At 36.5% G+C, this 22,488-nt stretch overlaps 1 protein-coding gene across 5 annotated transcripts; it reads right to left on the bottom strand.

The window, feature by feature from the left end:
- Nucleotides 1–816: 816 nt before the first annotated feature.
- LOC130425935 (gastrula zinc finger protein XlCGF57.1-like) lies at nucleotides 817–22,121 on the bottom strand. Of its 5 annotated transcripts, none has more exons than XM_056752391.1 (3): nucleotides 12,676–12,757; nucleotides 11,923–12,051; nucleotides 817–2,324 (listed from the first exon to the last, which is right to left on the bottom strand). In XM_056752391.1, the coding sequence occupies exons 2-3, from the start codon at nucleotides 12,014–12,016 to the stop codon at nucleotides 919–921; spliced, it is 1,500 nt and encodes a 499-aa protein (XP_056608369.1). In that variant the 5' UTR covers nucleotides 12,017–12,051; nucleotides 12,676–12,757; the 3' UTR covers nucleotides 817–918. The 5 variants fall into 5 exon arrangements, 4 of the variants coding, with proteins under 4 accessions (XP_056608369.1, XP_056608370.1, XP_056608368.1 ...); XM_056752390.1 differs by lacking the exons at nucleotides 817–2,324; nucleotides 12,676–12,757 and adding exons at nucleotides 9,712–11,381; nucleotides 22,053–22,121; XM_056752389.1 differs by lacking the exon at nucleotides 817–2,324 and adding an exon at nucleotides 9,712–11,381.
- Between the last annotated feature and the right edge of the window lie 367 nt (nucleotides 22,122–22,488).

Below are 22,488 nucleotides of genomic sequence, written 5' to 3' on the forward strand. Positions count from 1 at the left end.
TAAAGCGGTGCCAGATAAACAATGACGCTCAAAACTCCTCTGTCACACAGCTAATATTAGAACAAAATCAACAATATTTCTTTTCTCTATCAAATAGAAAAACCAATGTTACTCACATACTTACCCGAATCAAAGCAATCTCCTCGGGGCTGATTTTAAGATGATCTTTCTCTCCAACAACCCTCTGCTGGAAAGTATCTCCATAGATATCTATGAGTGTCTCTGGTGGAAAGACTTTGTAATATTAGCGCAGGTCCTGCCTGAATTTTATCCTTAAAATCCACAGACCTTTTATTTTATGTAATACATATAGACATCGCTCTTTAATGTCTTCCTAATGCCCGCATGATCTCTTCCCTGCGTCCACATGAGAATGAAATCTTTTTGTACTATGGTGGCCACCATCCTGTTTGGACTCAACGATTCGTTGCAAATCTATAATGCAACACTGGTGGCCGCTTTAAGGCTGGAATACACTACAAGATTTACAAGACTTTTGAAATCTGAACAGATTTTTTCAAACTATACATCATAAAGTTGCAGACTTGGAAAATTTCAGATAGAAACATGCTGACTGCTAATAGCTGCAGATTGCAAATCTGGGCAAAATCTGAGCAAAAGTCTTATAGTGTATTTTAGCTTTATTTGATATTTACACAAACTGAATCTGTAATCCCCCTCTATGCCCTTTTAAAGAAAATCCCTCATACATGACAACATACAAACACGCTCGTTTTTGTATATTCTTAAAGTCGCATTGAAATTAGACTGTCGAAATCAAATTGATTTAAAGTGTTGCAGTAAATTATTGATGTATTATTTTATTAATTTGCACAAAATTAAAAACAGAACATGTAAACACTCACATCACATCTGTAGAGACAATTTCAAACACTGACAGTGTGCACAGAGCCATTGTTATGAAACTCTTTTCACACAAAAGACATGAGTATGTCGTTCTGCAGAGTGAATTTTCATGTGTGCCTCTAGAATCTTTTTTTGTGTGAAACTCTTTCCACACTGAACACATGTGAATGGCCGCTCTCCATTGTGAATTCTCAGGTGGATGCAAAAACTATTTTTTCTTAAGAAACTCTTTCCACACTGCAGACATGTGAATGGCTTTTCTCTAGTGTGAATCATCATGTGGTTCTTAAGAGTGTTTTTGTGTGTGAAATATTTATCACAATCAAAACATGCATATGGCTTTTCTCCGGTGTGAATTCTCCCGTGTTTCCTTAGAGTGTTTTTTTGTGTGAAACTCTTTCCACACTGAACACATGTGTATGGACGCTCTCCGGTGTGAACTCTCATGTGCTCCTTTAGAGTTCTTTTTAAGGCAAAACCTTTTCCACACTGAACACATATATACGGCTTTTCTCCTGTGTGGATTCTCAAGTGTTCCTTTAGATTGTCTTTCTGTTTGAAACTCTTTCCACACTGCAGACATGTGAATGGCTTTTCTCCAGTGTGATTCATCATGTGATTCTCAAGAGTGTTTTTGTGTGTGAAATATTTATCACAATCAAAACATGCATACTGCTTTACTCCAGTGTGAGTTCTCATGTGGACGTCAAGCTTACATTTTTGTGTGAAACACTTTTCACAATGAACACATGCATACGGTTTTTCTCCCGTGTGAATTCTCACGTGTTTCCTTAGAGTGTTTTTTTGTCTGAAACTGTTTCCACACTGAACACATGTGTATGGACGTTCTCCAGTGTGAATTCTCATGTGGTCCTTTAGAGTTCTGTTTATGGCAAAACCTTTTCCACACTGCAGACATATGTGTAGCTTTTCTCCGGTGTGAGTTCTCATGTGATCCTCTAGTCTACTTTTGTTTGTGAAACGCTTTCCACACTGGACACATGTGTGTAGATTTTCTCCAGTGTGAATTCTCATGTGGCCATCTAGATTACTTTTTCTTGTGAAACTCTTTCCACACTGAGGGCAGGTGAAGGGCTTTTCTCCAGTGTGAATTCTCATGTGTTCCTCTAGATTACTTTTTCTTGTGAAACTCTTTCCACACTGAGGGCAGGTGAACGGCTTTTCTCCAGTGTGAATTCTCATGTGGTTCTCTAGATGACTTTTTCTTGTGAAACTCTTTCCACACTGAGGGCAGGTGAAGGGCTTTTCTCCAGTGTGAATTCTCACGTGTTCCTCTAGATGACCTTTTCTTGTGAAACTCTTTTCACACTGAGGGCAGGTAAAGGGCTTTTCTTCAGTGTGGATTCTTATGTGCTTCACAAGCTGCTCTTTACTTCCCAATCTCTTTCCACAATGAGGACATACTGATACCGTTGTTTCTTTCGGTTCCATTAGGTCTAAAATGAAATTAAAGAAGCACATCTTTTAATTCAACATTGAAGACTTGCAATCAAAGGCACAACACGCACGTTTTTTGAATGATCGTAATAAATCAGCACGTAGTTGCAATGTCAAATAAAACATTTAAAAAATGAAGAAACAACTAAGCGATTATTTATAACGTAGATGAGACAATGACATATAAGAGCCACTGATCATGTGATGTGAGCAATAATAAGAATTAAATGTATTAAATTAAATATCTTATTTCTGTGACTGAAATATCAATGACTGATACAGTATTCTTAAGTGAATGGTGTTTTAAATCATGTACTAAATTCGCGATGTTCAGGGTAAAACTGTCTGTTTACATTTAAGAAGAAAACTTTTGTACTATAAACAAAAATACGAAATCTTAACGGACCAAAATTCTTTTAAAATACTTTAAATACTGAGAACTTGTAAAGCACGTTAAGGAAATAATCAATTTTAAACACATTACGGTTTTTATCTCACTGAACTCCGCAAGAATGTTTTTCCAGAAGTGAAACAGCACGTTTGTCTTTATACAGATTCTCCGGGACGGACTTCAATCACTCTGTAAACCTTTTAATCTTCTAACATTGAATTTAATGTTCGTCATGTTCTTCTAGAGAAAAGTTTACAACACGACATTTATACAGTGAACTAACCTTTGTGTTTAAAGATCTTGATACAAACGTGTCCTTGACGCTACTTCTTTCTTTACCTGTCTGGTACGCACTTCTTCTTCTTCGGTTTTATGGCGGGTAGCACCAACGTAAATGCGCATTATCGCCACCTTCTCTGTTGGAGTATGAACCACATTTTGCCGTCCGCAAAATTAAATATATATATTTTTTCATATGAATAATATGATCTTATAAATTCTCTAAATCAACTCTGCTATATATATTTTAAGCTTTGGTTTATCCACTCGCCTCTTTCTAAGGTCATTCTTCATTATTTCTCGCTTGTTGGGATATTTTTGTCAAACGCAAGTAACATCTTCTACTGACTCTTCTAATCCACACTGCTCACATAATCCTGTTTGGGGGTTTATTTAGATTTTTTTTAGTTTTATTCATTTTAGTATGTCCAAACCTTATCCACCTTAACCAAATGAGATATTAACGATCTCCTCCTTTTCCGAAGCCTTAATCCATCAACGTTTACTTTCCATTATTCCCCCCTGTGAGCTGGAATCATAAAATATATCATGGTATTCATATTCTTAAATCTATACACATTTACATATATCTCATTCACTATATCGTTTCTATTTTGAGATCTGAACGATTGCAACGATTTAATGCAGAACATGAAACTGAACAAACGTTAACTTTTTTAATTTGAGGTCTCTTTAATTTTGTGTACTCACGACTAATATTTTGGTAGTTTTGGTGGTGCAGTACATAGATTAACCGCTAGAGGGTAGTGTTGTGCTGTGTATAATATCTTTAGTCGTCATTTGTGCGGTGAAGTCATGCAAAGTTGTTGATTGTTGAGCTTGATTTATATCTCTATATAAATAACTGATTTTTAATTAACAAAATGAAAGTGTCAATAAATATGATATTCTAAATGATAAAACTCTGGCCTGATTTGTACCATATGTCCTCCACAAATTTATCCTCTTTATCCTCTTAGGAGGTTTGCTACAGTATGCACTATCATACTGGAAAGCGTTTAAAATATTAAGATCACTGCCCTTCTTGTGATTAAACTGTTAACTTTTGAAAGAAACAAGTAGTACAGTATGTCTAGAAGCATCATTTATTACCACATTTGAAGATATTGAGAGGCTCTGCAGCAACATACCTCACAATGGGGTATAAATTGTGCCCCAGGGGAGTAAGAGACCCCTAAAATTCCCAGTACAACAATTTAGAGACAAGGGGTGGTTTTCTAAAAAATTTTAAAAGAACTTTGAAAACTTTTAAAAATGAAAAAAACTTTTAAAAATGAAAGTACGCATGTACAAATACTTTAATGCTGTGTCTTTGATTGCATTGGTTAGTATTCTTTTATTTGACTTGATAGTGCAATTTAACTCGATGCTAAAGATTACTAAAACTTAACTTTGTTTATAGGTTAAAGGGACAGTTCACCCAAAAATTTAAAATTCTGTCATCATTTACTCACCTTCGATTTGTTCCAAACTTGTATAAAATTCTTTGTTCTGCTGAACACAAAGGAAGATATTTGGAAGAATGATTATAACCAGACAAATTTTGACCCCCATTGACTCCCATATTAGAAAAAAATCGATTATAATTTTCTTTTGCTCAATTTGAAGAATGTTGAACAGCATACAGTTCGGGGGACTTTTGAATACCATTGCATTTTTGTTATTGTGGGATTCAATGGGGGGCAAAATCAAGCCTGCCTTTTATACTTACAAAAAATGAAGATGTTTATAAGATAATATTTGAGAATTGCCCTTAATAACGTTCTTAAGATCTTAAGAAAAGTTCTTTGTTAAAGTTAAAGTGAAGTATACAGACAGGAAGACAGAGAGACGCTTTTTTTCATTAAAAGGCTGAGCACAATAACGTTTACATTTCCTAACACATTCCAATGATTTACTATATATGTGGTATACTGAAAAATCTTGTCTTTAGAATCTTAGTCACCGTTAAAGTCATCATGAAACGGAAGTTGCAATTGACTTCTTTTCCATATTGTGATGTATATCCAAGTGAAACGGCTTCTGAAATGAGAAAAAAATGTAGGATGGGGCTTTATTTGTATTTCCCTTGGGTTGGGCTAGGAGGGGAGGGCTAAAATGCCTGGCCATTAGACAGTGAGAAGAGTCCTCCCTCTTTTTTGTTGCTGACGTCATGTGGTGAAGAGTTGTTATATAGGATGTTATTGTTTAAAGATTACAAGTGCAAATGCATTTTGAAAAAAAAAATGGTGTGCACCGATTAATCATTTATACTCATACACAGTGAAAAACACTTTCTGATTTCCTCTTTGATTTCATTTTGACTTTAAAATCTCCGCTCACGTGAGAATTCAGGATTCTTGAGAGAGATTATACTTGAGATCATATCACAAGTATATTTTCTGGCTAAAAATTACATGGTTAAAATATTTTTATGCAGTGTAGATAGCATATTGAAAAGAGAGAAAGTCATGGAAACAACATTTTAAAAAAAAATTGCTTTTGTTTTTGCCCCCTTTTTTCATGTGCTGAACTCAAAGATCTAATACTTTTCCTATGTACATAAAAGGCCTATTTCTCTTTAATATTGTTCACAAATCTATCCAAGGTGTGGCATATCAAGATGTTGATTAGACAGCATGATTATTGCACAGATGTGCCTTAGACTGGCCACAATAAAAGGCCACTCTAAAACCTGCAGCTTTACTGTATTGGAGGATCAGGGGGGTCTGAAAACCAGTCAGTATCTGGTGTGATCACCATTTGCCTCATACAGTGCAACACATCTTCTTCGCATAGAGTTGATCAGGTTGTTGATTGTGGCCTGTGAGATGGTGGTCCACTCATCTTCAATGGCTGTTTGAAGTTGCTGGATTTTTGCAGGAAATGGAACACACTGTTGTAAATGTCAATACAGAGCATATCAAACACTCAATGGGTGACATATGCGGTGAGTATGCTGGCCTTACAAGAACTGGGATGTCTTCAGCTTCCAGGAATTGTGTACAGATTCTTGCATAATGGGGCTTTGCATTATCATGCTGCAACAAGAGGTGATGGTCATGGAGCAATGGCTCAACAATGGGCCTCAGGATCTCGTCACGGTATCTCTGTGCATACAAAACGCCATCAATAAAATGCACCTGTGTTCGTCGTCCATAACATACACCTGATCATACCATAGCCTCACCCCCAGCATGGGCCACTCGATCCACAACGTTGACATCAGCAATCCGCTCACCTACACGATGCCATACCCACTGTCTGCCATCTGCCCTGTACAGTGAAAACCGCGATTTATCCGTGAAGAGAACACCTCTCCAAAGTGCCAGATACCATCTAATATGAGAATTTGCCCACTCAAGTTGGTTATGACGAGGAACTGCAGTCAGGTGAAGACCCCGATGAGGACGACAATCATGAAGACAAGCTTCCCTGAGACGGTTTCTGACAGATTTTTAAAAAAATTATTTGGTTATGCAAAACCGATTATTGCAGCAACTGTCCAGGAGGCTGGACTCAGACGATCTTGGAGGTGAAGATGCTAGATGTGGAGGTCCTGGGCTGGTGTGGTTACACGTGGTCTGCGGTTGTGAGGCCGGTTGGATGTACTGCCAAATTCTCTGAAACGCCTTTGGAGACGGCTTAAGGTAGAGACATGAACATTCAATTCACGGTCAACAGCTCTGGTGGACATTCCTGCACTCAGCATGCCAATTGGACGCTACCTCAAAACTTTGTGCTGTGTGATAAATCTACAAATTTTAGAGTGGCCTTTAATTGTGGTCGGCCTAAGGCACACCTGTGCAATAATCATGCTGTCTTATCAGCATCTTGATATGCCACACCTGTGAGGTGGATGGATTATCTTGGAAAAGGAGAAGTGCTCACTAACACAGATTTAGAAAGATTCTTGAACAATATTTCAGAGAAAAGGGCCTCATGTGTACATAAAATAAACTCTTAGATCTTTGAGTTCAGCTCATGAAAAATGGGGGCAAAAACAAAAGTGTTGCATTTATAATTTTGTTCAGTGTATATAATATAATGATTAATGATATTTTCAGTTAGGTGGAAAAAGGAATTGGGAGGTCAATATATGCAGACGATGAAAAGAGGTAGAAAAGAGGTAAAATTATAACATATACAGTTAAGAAAGTTCAGCAGGCATTACAAAATGTTGAAGAGTGAGCTCAGAAGTGGAACTTTCAAATGTCTGTGGATAAAGACACGTAATAACTTTGACTAAGTTTGAGAAAAGTTTGCATTAGGTTATCTTTTTATCTAAAACTACTGGAGTAGTTAAGAGTGGTAAGGTTCCTCAGAGTGTGGTTCTATGAGAAATTGAACTTGTAGCTACACTCTGTTACATTATGCCATTTATATTTTTTTTATATCCAGTCATCTGATATCGATCACAAAATAAGACCAAATTAGACCTACACAGTTTCAACAACTGAAACTTCCTAAATTACAACTAATAAGCTCCCCCTATTCTTCATAAACATTTACTCATTTACTACTTAATTTTAATTAAAGTCACTGAGTGCAGATAGTCACAGGAGATCTGGCCCTCCCAGCTGAGCCTGGTTTCTCCCAAGTTTTTTTTTCTCCATTAATTCATCATTGGAGTTTAGGTTCCTCGCCACAGCAGGGCAGTGTTGGCTTGCTCACCAGAAAACTGCATTTATTTATTAGATATTATTTACTAGAAAGATTTTACTTGGTCTATGCATTGTCCTTTGTTTACCTTTCTGTGTTTTTCTTATTTGCTCCTGTAAAATTGCTTTAAAACAATGCACATTGTGAAAAGCGCTTTGTAAATATAATTGAATTGAAAGTTATCAGAACGATGAGAGTAAAGACCTGCAACTCTACCTGCGCGACTCATAGCAAAGACACCGGCAAGGCATTTTAGTATATTTCAGACAACTTTGCTTTTATTTCGTTGTATACAAACAACAAGTGGTAACATAGTTCATACCTCACGCGCATCGCCACAGCCAGTTCTCACAGATCAGGAAACCAGCATGATCTCATCTACACCCGTAAATGCACCACAGATAACATTAAAGTCACAAGCACACCTCTTCACATTTCTGAGCACTTCTTCATCACGTTCAACATGCTCCTTACTACATGCACTGCACCTACACCGACACCAGTTTATATGACTGAACCTTCGCGCTCTCCCCATCACACTCTCTGTTAAAATCGTCCTCTCTTTTCTCCAGTTTTGCATCTCTAGATGTTGACACTGACACCTTATGCTCAACACTTACATCCTGTCTGGATAATCTCTGTCCTTCGGCTCTTTTTATCTCCTTAAAACGACAAGATTAAAAAATATAATTAAACCAGGAAAACAGGTAAAACGGATCAAACATAGCATTAAAGTAGAGAGTTATAAAATATGACTAATATGTCCAGAAACCACTTCAAAGCAACAATCAAGAAAATTAACCCATGACTTAATCCCTCAAAAAACACATTTTGTGCAAAAAGTACCCACTACAATTTATCAGATTCAGAAAGCCGAGTAAGCATTTTCCACCCGTTCACACATCACAGCAGCAAAAAATGTGCATTCATTGACACATACAACAGAAAAAAAGGAACAGCAGCAACAATAATGCGCTGACGTTTGAGAGTTGCTATTGGGATTTATCAAGTCAAGCAGGTGTCAAGAACGAGTAAGATAAATAGAAGTGTTAGTAGAATCACATATTCAGCTTGATTTTATTGAATTATAGTTATATTTACAAATCGAGACGTCTGTCACCACATGTGTATTCCACGTTGTGAGATTTGAGTAACTCTCCCTATAAACTTGAAAACATTGAGAGACAGTTTAGTGTTTTCAAACAATCCAACACCCCTTTGTTTCTGGAGGCGGGGTTAAAATGACTTGTGCAATTGCCTCTGTGGCGAGATGGATCGTAGATCATGGTGTGGTACATCTGTACCATCTCTGCAACACGACATTTAAAAGCATTCATGCTGCTCAAATGTCATCGTTTTATTTATGTAGACCTTATCTGACCTCACATCAACTTAATAAATGATGCATTACCTAAATATTATTTGCTTTTGCTTAATGTTTTGGAAATGTTTAAAAAAGGGATCTTCTCAGACATCCGCACTTTTGTGACCCTCACCTGAACACTCCCCAAAAAATATTTTCAGTCTCAAAAAAATGTTATATGAATATTTAGGTTCTGTATATCGGCCAATATATAGGTTATCATCTTTCAATGTTTATGAATTATCGGTTATCGGCCAATATTTACACATCGGTGCATCCCTAGTTATATTATTAGCTTGACTAGACAAACACAAATGCGTCTGATGAAACAGTATATAGAGTTAAACTATTTAGAAAAACAGATTAAGATTTAAGGAACAGTTGACACAATCAAAAGCCAATAATTATTTAAAGGGTGGTACAAATGTCTACAATAACACTTACAACTGCACTAGATTTGTTATGTTCAAAATAATTTGCTTTCCTGTCTGATAGAATAGCAACAATATAGCTGTCATATACAAAAGTTATTTCTATCGTTTTTCTATGACTTAGTGCATGCAAGCAAAAATATGCAGAAAGACTAAAATACTAATAAAACATAATGACAGCTGCTTCATGACAAATAAGAGCTGTTAAGAAACCTTCTGTAATGTATTATTATAGCAATTTTAAAAAGCAAAAACACAGATTCATCTAATAAACATTTATTTCGTTTTTAATGTCTTTTGTTCACAAATTCCCAAGTTTGCAAACTTTGCAGTACACACATTACTGGGACCTGTTTAATAGAAATGATCTTCATCTGTGGTTAATTCTGATTGGTCAACTCAGAGCACCTTTGACCAGTGAGAAACCTTCGGCACGCCCATTTCTCTGACCTGCAGAAACCCTACTTGATGAAAGGCTTTTCTCCAGTGTGAAGTCTCATGTGTTCCTCTAGAGTACATTTGTTTGTGAAACTCTTTCCACACTGAACACATGTGTATGGATGCTCTCCAGGGCTAGTTCTCATGTGGTTCTTAAGAACACTTTTGTATCTAAAACTCTTTCCACACTGAACACATGCATACGGCTTTTCTCCAGTGTGAATTGTAATGTGGTTCTTAAGACTAGATTTTTGTTTAAAAGTCTTTCCACACTGAACACATGTATATGCCCGCTCTCCAGTGTGAATTTTCATGTGGTTCTTAAGACTAGTTTTTTGTGTGAAACTCTTTCCACACTGAACACATATGCATGGACGCTGTCCAGAGTGAATTCTCATGTGGACCTCTAGATTAAATTTGCGTTTGAAACTCCTTCCACACTGAAAACAAAAATGTGTGTTTTCTCCAGTGTGAATTCTAATGTGGTCCTCTAGAGATCTTTTTTGTGCGAAAATCATTCCACACTGCAGACATGTGTGTAGCTTTTCTTCAGTGTGAATTGTCATGTGGTCCTCTAGAGTTCTTTTTTTTGTGAAACTCTTTCCACACTGAACACACGTGAACGGCTTTTCCCCAGTGTGAATTCTCATGTGGGACTCGAGGCTACTTTTGTGGGCGAAACTCTTTCCACACTGAACACATGTATATGGACGCTCACCAGTGTGAATTCTCATGTGGTCCTCTAGAGTCCTTTTCTGTGCAAAACTCTTTCCACACTGAACACATGTGAATGGCTTTTCTCCAGTGTGAGTTCTCATGTGGACCTCAAGCTTACTTTTGTGTGTGAAACTCTTTCCACACTGAACACATGTGTATGGCTTTTCTCCAGTGTGAATTCTCATGTGGGACTCGAAACTACTTTTGTGTGCGAAACACTTTCCACACTGAGGACATGTGTATGGACGCTCACCAGTGTGAGTTCTCATGTGGTCCTCTAGATATATTTTTTGTGCAAAACTCTTTCCACACTGAACACATGTGAATGGCTTTTCTCCAGTGTGAATTGTTATGTGGATCTTGAGAGCACTTTTTCTTGAGAAACTCTTTCCACACTGAGGGCAGGTGAAGGGCTTTTCTTCAGTGTGGATTCTCATGTGGACCTCTAGATTATTTTTTTGTGTGAAACTTTTTCCACACTGAACGCATGCGTATGGCCGCTCTCCAGTGTGAATTCTCATGTGGTTATTTAGATATCTTTTTCTTGTGAACCTCTTTCCACACTGAGGGCAGGTGAACGGCTTTTCTTCAGTGTGGATTCTCATGTGTTCCTCTAGATATCTTTTTCTTGTGAAACTCTTTCCACACTGAGGGCAGGTGAAGGGCTTTTCTTCAGTGTGGATTTTTAGGTGCTTCACAAGCTGCTCTTCACTTCTTAATCTCTTTCCACAATGAGGACATACTGATTCCGTTGTTTCTTCCAGTTCCATAATGTCTAAAATGAAACAAGAAAAGCACACATAAGGGCGGTGTTCGATTTTCCTGAATTTGGCTGAGCAGTCGTTGGGTAGCTCGTCAACAATTTAAAATGCTTCTGAAACGTAACAGAAGAGTAAACTGGAACAACTTCAGGGGAAAAGTGTTAATTGAAGATGCTCGTGTAGAATAGTGGTCTTCTGGAACTTAACCCACGGTACAGTCTGTGTGACAAGCATAATGTGATCAACCATATGGTTTACGCCCTTACCAATACAGATGTTAAGGTGTTCACAGACACAATCAATGTCAGATGTTGATTACATGTGAAAGAATGACACGTTCAGCGGTCAACATTGAACACATGTAATCAAAGATACAACATGTACATTTTTGCATTAAAATATCATAAAACCACCATAAGAGTGTTTGTTCATGCTTACTTTGATCTTCAAACTTAACACAATAATAGCAAAATCTTAGTTATAATAGAGAATCAATAAATTATGTTTTAATTTTCACTAATAATCATTAATGAAGAATCAAGAATGGACACCGACCTCTTTGTTCTACATCATCTTCATTTTTCATTGTGCTGGTGTCTGTAACACTCATGTCTTCACTCTCCTCTTTAATGAATGTTGTGTCACACATAACTTGATTTTCAAGTGTGGATTAGAGAAACAAACCTGTCAAAATAAATAAATTAATTATTGAATCACAATTTACTGAATGAAACAGCACAAAGTTGCAATGTCAAATAAAACATTTAAAGAATGAAGAAACAACTAAGCGATTATTTAGAACGTAGATGAGACAATGACATATAAGGACCACTGATCATGTGATGTGAGCAATAATAAGAATGTATTTAAGTTGTATTTAAAAATGTATTAAACTAAAATATCTTATTTCTGTGACTGAAATATCAATGACTGATACAGTATTCTTAAGTGAATGGTGTTTTTAAAACATTTTATATTTTATAAGTATGACATATTCATGAAAAATCTTAACATTTAAGACTACTATGAAATCATAAAACAAACATACGAGATCATTAAGGACCAAAACTCTTCTAAACACTTTATATACAGAGAACTTAAAGCACGTTAAGGAAACGAATTCATTTGAAAACAAATCGCGGTTTAATCAATTTGAACAAGAATGTTTTTCCAGAAGTGAAACAGCACGTTTGTCTTTATGCAAATTCTCCGGGACGGACTTCAATCACTCTGTAAACCTTTTAATCTTCTAACATTGAATTTCATGGTTGAAAAGTTTACGACACGACATCCATACAGTGAACTAACCTTTGTGTTTAAAGATCTTGATGTTCTCTTCACCTCTTTCTTCTTCTTCTGGTGCGCGGCTGCTTCTTCTTCTTCTTCTTCTTCTTCTATTAGGTTCTATGGTTGTTTGCAAACAAATAACAGGCTCAATTTCGCCACCTACCGGCGGGCTTGGAGTGTGGCGTCATAATGAGAAAAAAACACTATTAAATATCTAAATAAAATCAATACATTTCATTATTATATTCTTATTACGCTCAAATATCTTATCATCAATCTTCATTCTTTCTATTTATTATATATAATGACGTTTTATTTTCACCTTTTGCAACTTTGTTTCCAGCATCTTTCTCTCTCTTTTTAAAACACTCTACACTGTAATAAAATACATTTACATGTATGTATTTGGCAGACTCTTTTATCCAAAGCGACTTACATTGCTTTATCCTATACATTTCACATAGGTATTTGCAATCCCCTGGGATCGAACCCACAACCTTCCGATGCTCTTACCACTGAGCTCCAGGAAAGCTATACCACAAAATATACCACAAATATACCACAAAATATTCTTGAGATTTGAGATCTGATGACAGGTGTATGGATGCTCTGTTTATTCTCCAACACGGTCTCAAGCGAATTCGCGGCATTTTCACGATGTAATCTATTACGAATTCCCCTTTATTCCGTGTCACCAAGCACGACTTTAAATCTGTTATAATATTAGGATAAAAATATTTGTACAGACAAATGCGGTGTATTAAAAATCATGCCGACACTATTTCTTTTTTTATTTGAGTCCATGAACACGAATAGACTAAAAATGTCGTCCCTTTGCCATAAATTGCCTTGAGACTGGGTTGGAATTCTCATGTTGTACATGACCCTCTTTTCACCCTGCAGACATGCGTATTCCCAGCTAACACATGACGTTTCAGTACTTTTTGTGTTTCCGACACGAAGCGACTCTCGTCGACTCCGTAATTTTTGATGTTGTCATTGACTCAAATGGCGCAAAGGAACGAGTAACATTTTAAATCGATCATGTAGACGTCATCCACTCTCTCTGGCTGTACACGTTAACATCCGAAACACTGCGTTGATCAGAGCATGAGCGACTGGTTCTCTCACAAAGGGCACTCATTATTTCCCGTTCATTCTTCACCTTTAATCCTATCGCATTAAATTCTCAAATGATTATTGAAAACTCTCCTGTATTTAGTCTGTCACTCTTCAAGCTTTTATTTCTCTAAACGACTGTTAAGACCTTGCAAGTTGCTTTAAATGAAAGCGTCGCGCTATGCTTAAATATTATATTATTATAACTTGACACAAATATCAAGTTTGTGGAAACAAATTATAAAGCGTTTCATCATGCTTAGAAACTAAAAAAAAACAGTAACAGCCAGGAAATCACAAATCATATAAATTATTGATGCTGGCACCCATTTGTTGATTTATGTTGATATTTTCAAATACTTTTTATTGTTAAATGGCCAACACAGAAGGGCAATGAGTTACATTAAGAAGGTAGACTCAATGCCATTTAAAAAAACTGTACTGAATTTAGCCTAAGGTGAATATATGAACTCTAAAATATTTTTTTTGTCTTGTTTAGCCCACATTTACCGCATTTCAAAACAATGAAAGACGATTGCGGTAAGTGCTCATCTACGTGTGCCGAATGCATTAAATTGTTAAAATACGAATAACTTTTACTGTGTTGCATTGTCTTTTTGGATCCTTAGTTATTAATTTCTTGCTTTTGTTGACGCATATTACAGTTAAACGAAAAGCGGTTTCTCTTCAGGCCCTGATCACTGGGAAAATGCTCACACATTTAATTCTGTATAACATTCCCAGTGATCAGGGCCTAAGAGATGAAGGGGAGGGGAGCGGTTTGATAAGAAGAAGGGTTCAGTTCCTGGGCATCAACAACCCCTGAGGGGAGGATATCATTCCACTGGATCTAGCAACACATGGGGTTTTATTGTTTTGTGTCCCAGCATCACAAACAACCTTAATTCCTAGTACTTTTCCAGCTGCCTTACACTGTCATACTTGACAAAATACAGTTCCGTTCATATTTAAATGTTTATTGCATCCATTTTTTAAGTAAATGAATGAAATGGGTTAACCGATGGCAAAAAGGATCACACAAAAACTGTGTCTCAATTCGGGGGCTGCGTTCTTTGAAGGCTGCATTTTAAGAGCGATCGCGTCACAGCAGCGCGACTGAATGTTGGTAAGGCTCTCCTATGAGGGGCCGTTTAGGCCATAATTATTGAAATGACTCTTACAAACACTAGTGAAATAAAAACATCGATAGAACTTAGTGAAATTCATTCACACGTATTACTGAAATACCTCTTACAAACACTAGTGAAAACACACATAGGTATTACTGTAATCTTTTACAAACACTAGTGAAATGTATGTATATGCATGCTAAAAAGCCTCTTATAAACAATGGTGCACTATTGAGGCAACATATTTCAGGTATAGTTGATGAAAGATTTCAGTGTAGTTGATGAGAGAATATTTCACTGGAAAAGGAAGCTGCATCCGCACTTCCGTTTAGTTTGGCGCACGTTGATGACGTGCAGATACGCAGCGAACAGGAACCTGTCAGATGCAATTAATTTACGGAGTAATATTTTACATCGCCCCCCACGCTACCTTCGGTTTTTCCTTGTACAGTTCCGTTGTCAATGCAATTTTTTTCTTTGTCTAAAAATATATTTTGGATGGCATGGTATGCTTTGAAACAAAAAGTCCCAAAAAGCTGAGAGTGCGGTTCCATAATTTTTGGCTTCTGCAATTACAATAGAAATTACACATGCGAAGGAAGCATTACTCCCACTTACCAGGGGTTTAAGAGTGTGTCGTGGAAATAAAAGTTTGTTTTAAGATTTCAAAATGACGCCACAGCGATGTTTTTTGGTTTTGCAAGTGTCTGCGTTATTTTCATTCACGAGTAACAATGAAGATGATATTACAGCTTTTCTAAGAAGTGCACTTCAGTGTTTAAGCATATAGCGTCCCACTTCAATATTCCATTCATATGAATGGTTTGTCTCGGGAAAGTACCTGCGCAACTGCAAGGACAGCTCTGAAAGGTGATTTATTATGTCACACTTAACGCTGTTAGTAAGGCTGAGTTTGTTTTCTAGCAAAAAATCATGCGATGATGAAAAGGCTTCGGTGTTGTTCTTGTTCATGCATTAAGTCCAGAGATCAAACTTTCGGATCATTGCCTCAGTTTTGTCCTGCACAATAAATATGGTTGTGGCAACTCCCTGCAATCCGATGGTCAGCTCATTCAGACGGGAAAAAAGATCATGCAGATAGGCAAGTATTGTAAACCAGTCTTCATCATGTAAGCAGTTACTCAATTTTCAATTCAAAGGGATGGTCGATAAAAAAAGCTTTAAGTTCATCCCTCAATTCAAACAATCCTGTGAGTACCATTCCCCTGGACAGCCATCATACATCAGTATGGAGGAAAAATGTGACGTGGTCGCATTTCATTGCACAATTTAGAAAACAAACGAGAATTCAAAGGCCCTGGTTTAGTATCTTGCAAAATATCAGGGGTGCGACGTGAAACGTTGTTGTCTGATGACGGCATCTTCTGTATTGTTTTTTATGGCTTCCCCCAAGCATAATAACCGCAATATCACTTTCAGCAGGAAGAATGAACCAAAGTCTGTTTTTGGAAGAGGTGCCACTCAGCGGCCATGTTCAGTGTTGCCCAATTGGGCTTTTTTTGAAGGGGTTAGAGCAAGGAAAAATGCATTGGGCGGGTGGACAAAATTTGGGCGGTTTATGAATTCAAAATCCCGCCCAAGCAGCTTTGCTTTTCCTTATTTTGATGTAGTCAAGTTATTTCAAAAGGTTTGTAAATAATTTGTATTGAGTGCCTGTTAGATTTAATTTCCGCACAAATGAATATACACATGGAAACTAATGAATTGTGAAGTTGTACAGCTCACTGAATACATACCTGGCTAGATAGTTGGAGGAAGGGTTTCCCTCTGTCCATATGGGGGAGGGATTCTTCTAAGCTAAACATTCCTTGTCTTATCGCCTATACCTTATTTGGTCATTCTGTGAACCCCTGGACATTTGAAACCATCCGGAGATCTTTTGGTACCTATATAAACACTTGTAGATTTTAAAATAAATGAGTTCAAAAGCTGGATGCCTTTGTGTCTAGTTCTTTTGCTCCCAGATCTGCAGAAGAATTCTCTCACAACATCCAAACTATTTCTGATTTGATTTTAAGTGTAATCCAAAACACAGAAAGAAACTTAGTGTTCGAAAGGAACTAGAAGTTTAACAGTGCCGTAATAAACATACTATGTCTCCGACCTTATCGGTTTAGTTTAACCAATCAGGTCTGGGTCTGGGAGACCTGTCAATCAATCTACTGTTGAGATGTGATGACTGGTGAGTGTCAGGGTTTTGGCGCGAAACAGGACCAGATTTTGTAAATTTAAGTGATGGCAATGCCAAAGTGGTCCATGTTGCACGGTAGGGAGAGTGACACAAATCTCACAACGTGGATTTCACATGTGGTGACAGACGACTGGAAGACTTTGTAAATATAACTATAACTGAATTCAGAGCAAACTGAATATGGGATTATTCATCATCAGCACACCTTTAAACTAAAAGATTGTAAATTACTCTGAAGGCCTTTGCCAAGATTAAATCCTCATATGGTGGGCCAGAAATATAACTGTAGTGACCGTAGACCTGATTGAAATATAATAGTAGCAACTCAGAAAGAGGACGGACAAATAAATGGTGATATCATGTGAAATATGTTTTTGGTTAACATTGTGAAAAACAACTTGAGAGTTCTGTACAGACAGATATATATTTGTGCGGCATCTTCAGATGAACTCTGTGTGTCTCACTTTTTTGTTTTAATCTTTTGAAATTTGGCTCCTTGGTTTTCGTGATTTTATTCTGCATTAGACGACATATCAAAAGAAGTTCATGGAAATCTTAAATGTATTATTTTATATAAGAAACTAAATAATGTAATAGAAAAACACAGAAAGTGAATAGTGTTATGGAAAAACAAGGGATCGTGGGGAGTCTGAAGACCTGGAGCAGACAGTTCTACGTCCCAAGCAGTTTTGCGCCCCTGTTGTTCCTTATTTGTCCAATAGGGGGAGTTGAACGACAAAATAAAATATATGTAACCGAATCAAATTGTAATTATATAAAAATGTAATTAAGTAGGCTATTTGTAAGATAAAAAGTAAATAAATAAACTAAACGGGAAGTGCTTCTGGACCAGTGAAAATTAACTATGGTAAAAGTGAAGTTAACATGTTTTTGTTTTTGTTGTTGTTTGTTGTTGTTGTTTGTTGTTGTATTGGTGACTTTTGGCAAACCAATCGTACTTCATAAACCATGGTTTAACTAACCATATGCAGAAAATGTTAAAATATTTGTACATATCTACTTACAGTCTTAATACATAGCTTATAGGAGAGAATTTATTTGCAATTGCAACTGCGATTTAGTGTTTTTGTGAATTGAAAAATTAATAACAGACAGTTGGATCAGCGGTACAGTACAACAATAATATATAATTTGCTGTGGCCTTGTTATATACTAATATAAAGAAGACTTGAGTGGTTAATATTTGAATGCAACTTTATACATGCCTTTAACAACAAACATATTTAGCCCATGAGACATTAAGTGCTATCATATTAACCATCAATAAAATATCTGCCATGCATTTAGAACAGTGTCCTGCATACTGTTTGATAAATAAATAAATTCACCGCTCTAATACATTTCCAAGGTCTTTATCTTCTTAGAAAAAGTGACAAGTGTCTTGTGCATTACTTATTAAGAATACTGGTGCATAATGGAATTGCAATGAACCTTTTTGTAATAGCTTTTTCCAACATGAAGAAAGAGACATGAAACCAGTGCAGCTCAATAGAGGGGGGCACTGGGCATATTTTACAACCTCTCTTCTATCGCAGTGGCTGAATAGAGAATGCACTTGTAATGTAATGTAACAGCTTTCTTCAGGAGGAAGATAGAGAAGTCTCTTTCTCATTCAGTAGAGGGAGACAACTGATATATGACAACTGTAGAAGATGTTGTGCCCAAAAAGAATACCTCATACATATTCATTTATTCTAGCATTATGTATTTGAATGCTACGATGTATTTTGTAAATGTTTTTTCTCGGGCTGCACGTATGGAGGATGGGAGAGGACAACATTCATGGCAGAGAGGGTCTGCGGCTCACATGATTGTAATCACATGTTTAAAATCAAATCAGGCTGGGAAAGAAGAGGCCTCTTGTTCCAACGTGTTTATAACCAAATGAGGCTGTAAGAGAATAGACCCCTTCTTGGGGTCTGTATGAAGAGATATATTTTATATCTGTGATATTAAAGCGGCCCTAACACACAGGGTTTCAGCCAATCTCATATTAATCTTGAGTACATATAGAGTAGTACTGCATACTTCGTATCTTCGGAGAGTATTTAGTTTGATCACATTTATAAAAGATAGATACAGCTTTACGATTGTTTCCGAAAACATTGACGCGTCATCACCCAAATGCAGTGAACAAACAAACACCTGAACTTTGCAAGCATATGCTCTCTCTCTCCTGAACACAAGTGAAAGTGACGTCTGCGCACGCTCCTTCTCCTGCTCTCCTTGTGGCCACGTGCTTTTCCGGGAGAATTGTCCTCTAAGGGACTAAGAAAAAAATGTTACGAAACAATTTTATATGTTTGAAAAAAACTTAACAAAAACTGTACGATCGCTGGGAGACTGTATCGAGCACAGAAATACTACTTAATACTCCCATTTAAGGAACAACTGATAAGTGTCACAATCAAAAGCAAATCATTATTTAAAGGGTGGTACAAATGTCTATTAAACAACTTCCAACTGCACTAGATATGTTATGTTCAAAATTATTTGCTTTTATTGGTGTCATTTACATTTAGTCATTTAGCAGACGCTTTTATCCAAAGCTACCTACAAAGAGTTAGGGAGCAACAAGCGATATGTCATACTTTTTTGTTCATTTGTCTGTCAGGTATTCACAGAAGAGTTGGGTTTTAAGTAGTTTTTGAGTGTTGTGATTGTGGTTGACATGAGAGATGTGGTGTCATGATGATAGTTTAGCAACAACACAGCTGTCATACAGTAAAAGGCATTTCTATCGTTTCAGTACAACAGAAATTTACTACATGTAAGCAAAAACATGAAAAACTCATAAAACATAACGACAGCTGATTCTAAATGAAGAGCTGTTTAGTTAACCTTCAGTAATATATTATTTAGCAATTTAAAGCCAACCTGCAGAAACCCCTATTTGGTGAATGGCTTTTCCCTGGTGTCTCACATCTCATGTGTTCCTCAAGATTTCTTTTGCATGTGAAACTCTTTCCACACTGAACACATGTGTATGGACGCTCTCCAGTGTGAGTTCTCATGTGTGTCTTAAGAACACTTTTGTATGTGAAACTCTTTTCACACTGAAAACATGCAAATGGCTTTTCTCCAGTGTGAGTTCTCATGTGGTTCTCTAGATGAATTTTTCTTGTGAAACCATTTCCACAATTATCACATGTGAATGTCTTTTCTCCAGTGTGAATTCTCATGTGTGTCTTGAGATAACTTTTTTGTGTGAAACTCTTTCCACACTGAACACATATGAATGGTTTTTCTCCAGTGTGAATTGTGATGTGGATCTTGAGAACACATTTTCTTGTGAAACTCTTTTCACACTGAGGGCAGGTGAAGGACTTTTCTTCAGTGTGGATTCGTATGTGCTTCACAAGCTGCTCTTCACTTCTTAATCTCTTTCCACATTGAGGACATACTGACACTGTTGTTTCTTCCGGTTCCATTAGGTCTAAAATGAAACGAACAGAAAAGCACACATAAGGGCGGTGTTAGATTTTCCTGAATTTGGCTGAGCAGTCGTTTTTTGGCTCGCCAACATATTAGAATGCTTCTGATACGTAAAAGAAAAGTAAGCTGGACCAAGTTCAGGGGAAAAGTGTTAATTGAAGATGCTCTTGTAGCATAGTGGTGTTCTGGAACTTAACCCACGGTACAGTCTGTGTGACCAGACTTTATGCATGGTAACAAATGGCCTTCAGACAACAGACAGAAAACATGAGGACCTACTGGAGATCTTACAATAGACAGGATTGAAGGGCTGTTATTTGAATCACACCTTTACAGATATGTGTTAATGACAGGTGGGACGCAAGCATAATGTGATCATCCATTTGGTTTACGCCCTTACATATACAGATGTTAATTACAGGTGTTCACAAACACATCAATGTCAGATGTTGATTACATGTGAAAGAATGACACAAAACCCTTCAGCGGTCAACATTGAACACATGCAATCAAAGGGACAACATGTACAATTTTTGCATTAAAATATCATAAAACCACCATAAGAGTGTTTGTTCATGCGTACTTTCATAACTAACCAACTAAACAATAATAATAATAATAAAAACATAGTAATAGTAATTTTTATTTTTTGTTTTAATTTTTCACTAATAATCATAAATGAAGAATCAAGAATGGACACCGACCTCTTTGTTCTGCATCATCTTCATTTCTCATTGTGCTGGTGTCTGTAACACTCATGTCTTCACTCTCCTCTTTAATGAATTTTGTGTCACACATAACTTAGTTTTTAAAGTGTGGATTAGAGAAACAAACCTGTCAAAATAAATAAATTTATCATGGAATTAAGTCACATTCAGTTCACCTGTAACATAAATCATTTACTGAATGATCGTAATAAAACAGCACATAGTTGCAATGTCAAATAAAACATTTAAAGAATGAAGAAAGAACAAAGCGATTATTACATGAATATAAGGACCACTGATCATGTGATGTGAGCAATAATGAGAATGAAGGTATGTATTTAAATAGGCTGTATTTAAAAATGTATTAAATTAAAATATCTTATTTCTGTGACTGAAATATCAATGACTGTTACAGTATTCTTAAGTGAATGGTGTTTTAATACATTTTATAAGTATGAGATATTGAGGAAAAATCTGTCTGTTTACATTTAAGAAGAAAACCCTGAAATACGAGATCATTAAGGACCAAAAATCTTCTAAACATTTTAAATACTGAGGACTTTTAAAGCGCGTTAAGAAACAAATTCATTTGAAAACAAATCACGGTTTTATCCATTTAACAGTAAGTGAAACAGCACGTTTGTCTTTATACAGATTCTCCGGGACGGACTTCAATCACTCTGTAAACCTTTTAATCTTCTAACATTGAATTTAATGTTTGTCATGTTCTTCTAGAGAAAAGTTTATAACACGATATTTATACAGTGAACTAACCTTTGTGTTTAAAGATCTTTATATCAAACTGTTCTCTTGAACTCTTCATTCTTTATGGTGCGCAGCTTCTTCTTCTTCTTTTCTTCTTCTTCAACAGGCCCATTTCCGCCACCTACTGGCGGGCATGAAGAGTGGCGTCACAATGAGAAAAAAAACCTAATAAAAAACTAAATAAAATCAATAAATTTAATAATTATATTGTTATCACGCTCAAATCTTATTACCTTCTTCATTCTTTCATTTTATTATCTATTATCTCTAATGACATTTTATTTGCACCTTATTTTAACTTTGTTTCCAGCCTCTTTCTCTCTCTTTTTAATTTGCTCTACACTGTAATAAAATATACCAAATTTGCCACAAAATATACTTGAGATTTGAGATCTGAAGACAGGTGTATGGATGTCCAGCAGAGGTGTAAAGTACTTGAGTAACT

Source organism: Triplophysa dalaica, chromosome 7 (genome assembly GCF_015846415.1).
Source record: "Triplophysa dalaica isolate WHDGS20190420 chromosome 7, ASM1584641v1, whole genome shotgun sequence".
In the NCBI taxonomy this organism is placed as follows: domain Eukaryota; kingdom Metazoa; phylum Chordata; class Actinopteri; order Cypriniformes; family Nemacheilidae; genus Triplophysa; species Triplophysa dalaica.

Coding starts and splice junctions, on each gene's coding strand:
- LOC130425935 (XM_056752390.1), bottom strand. CDS start 12,016: ATGTGTGACACAACATTCATTAAAGAGGAGAGTGAAGACATGAGTGTT. Junction 11,382..11,922: donor AGATGATGTAGAACAAAGAG/GTCGGTGTCCAT, acceptor GTTTCATTTTAG/ACATTATGGAACTGGAAGAA.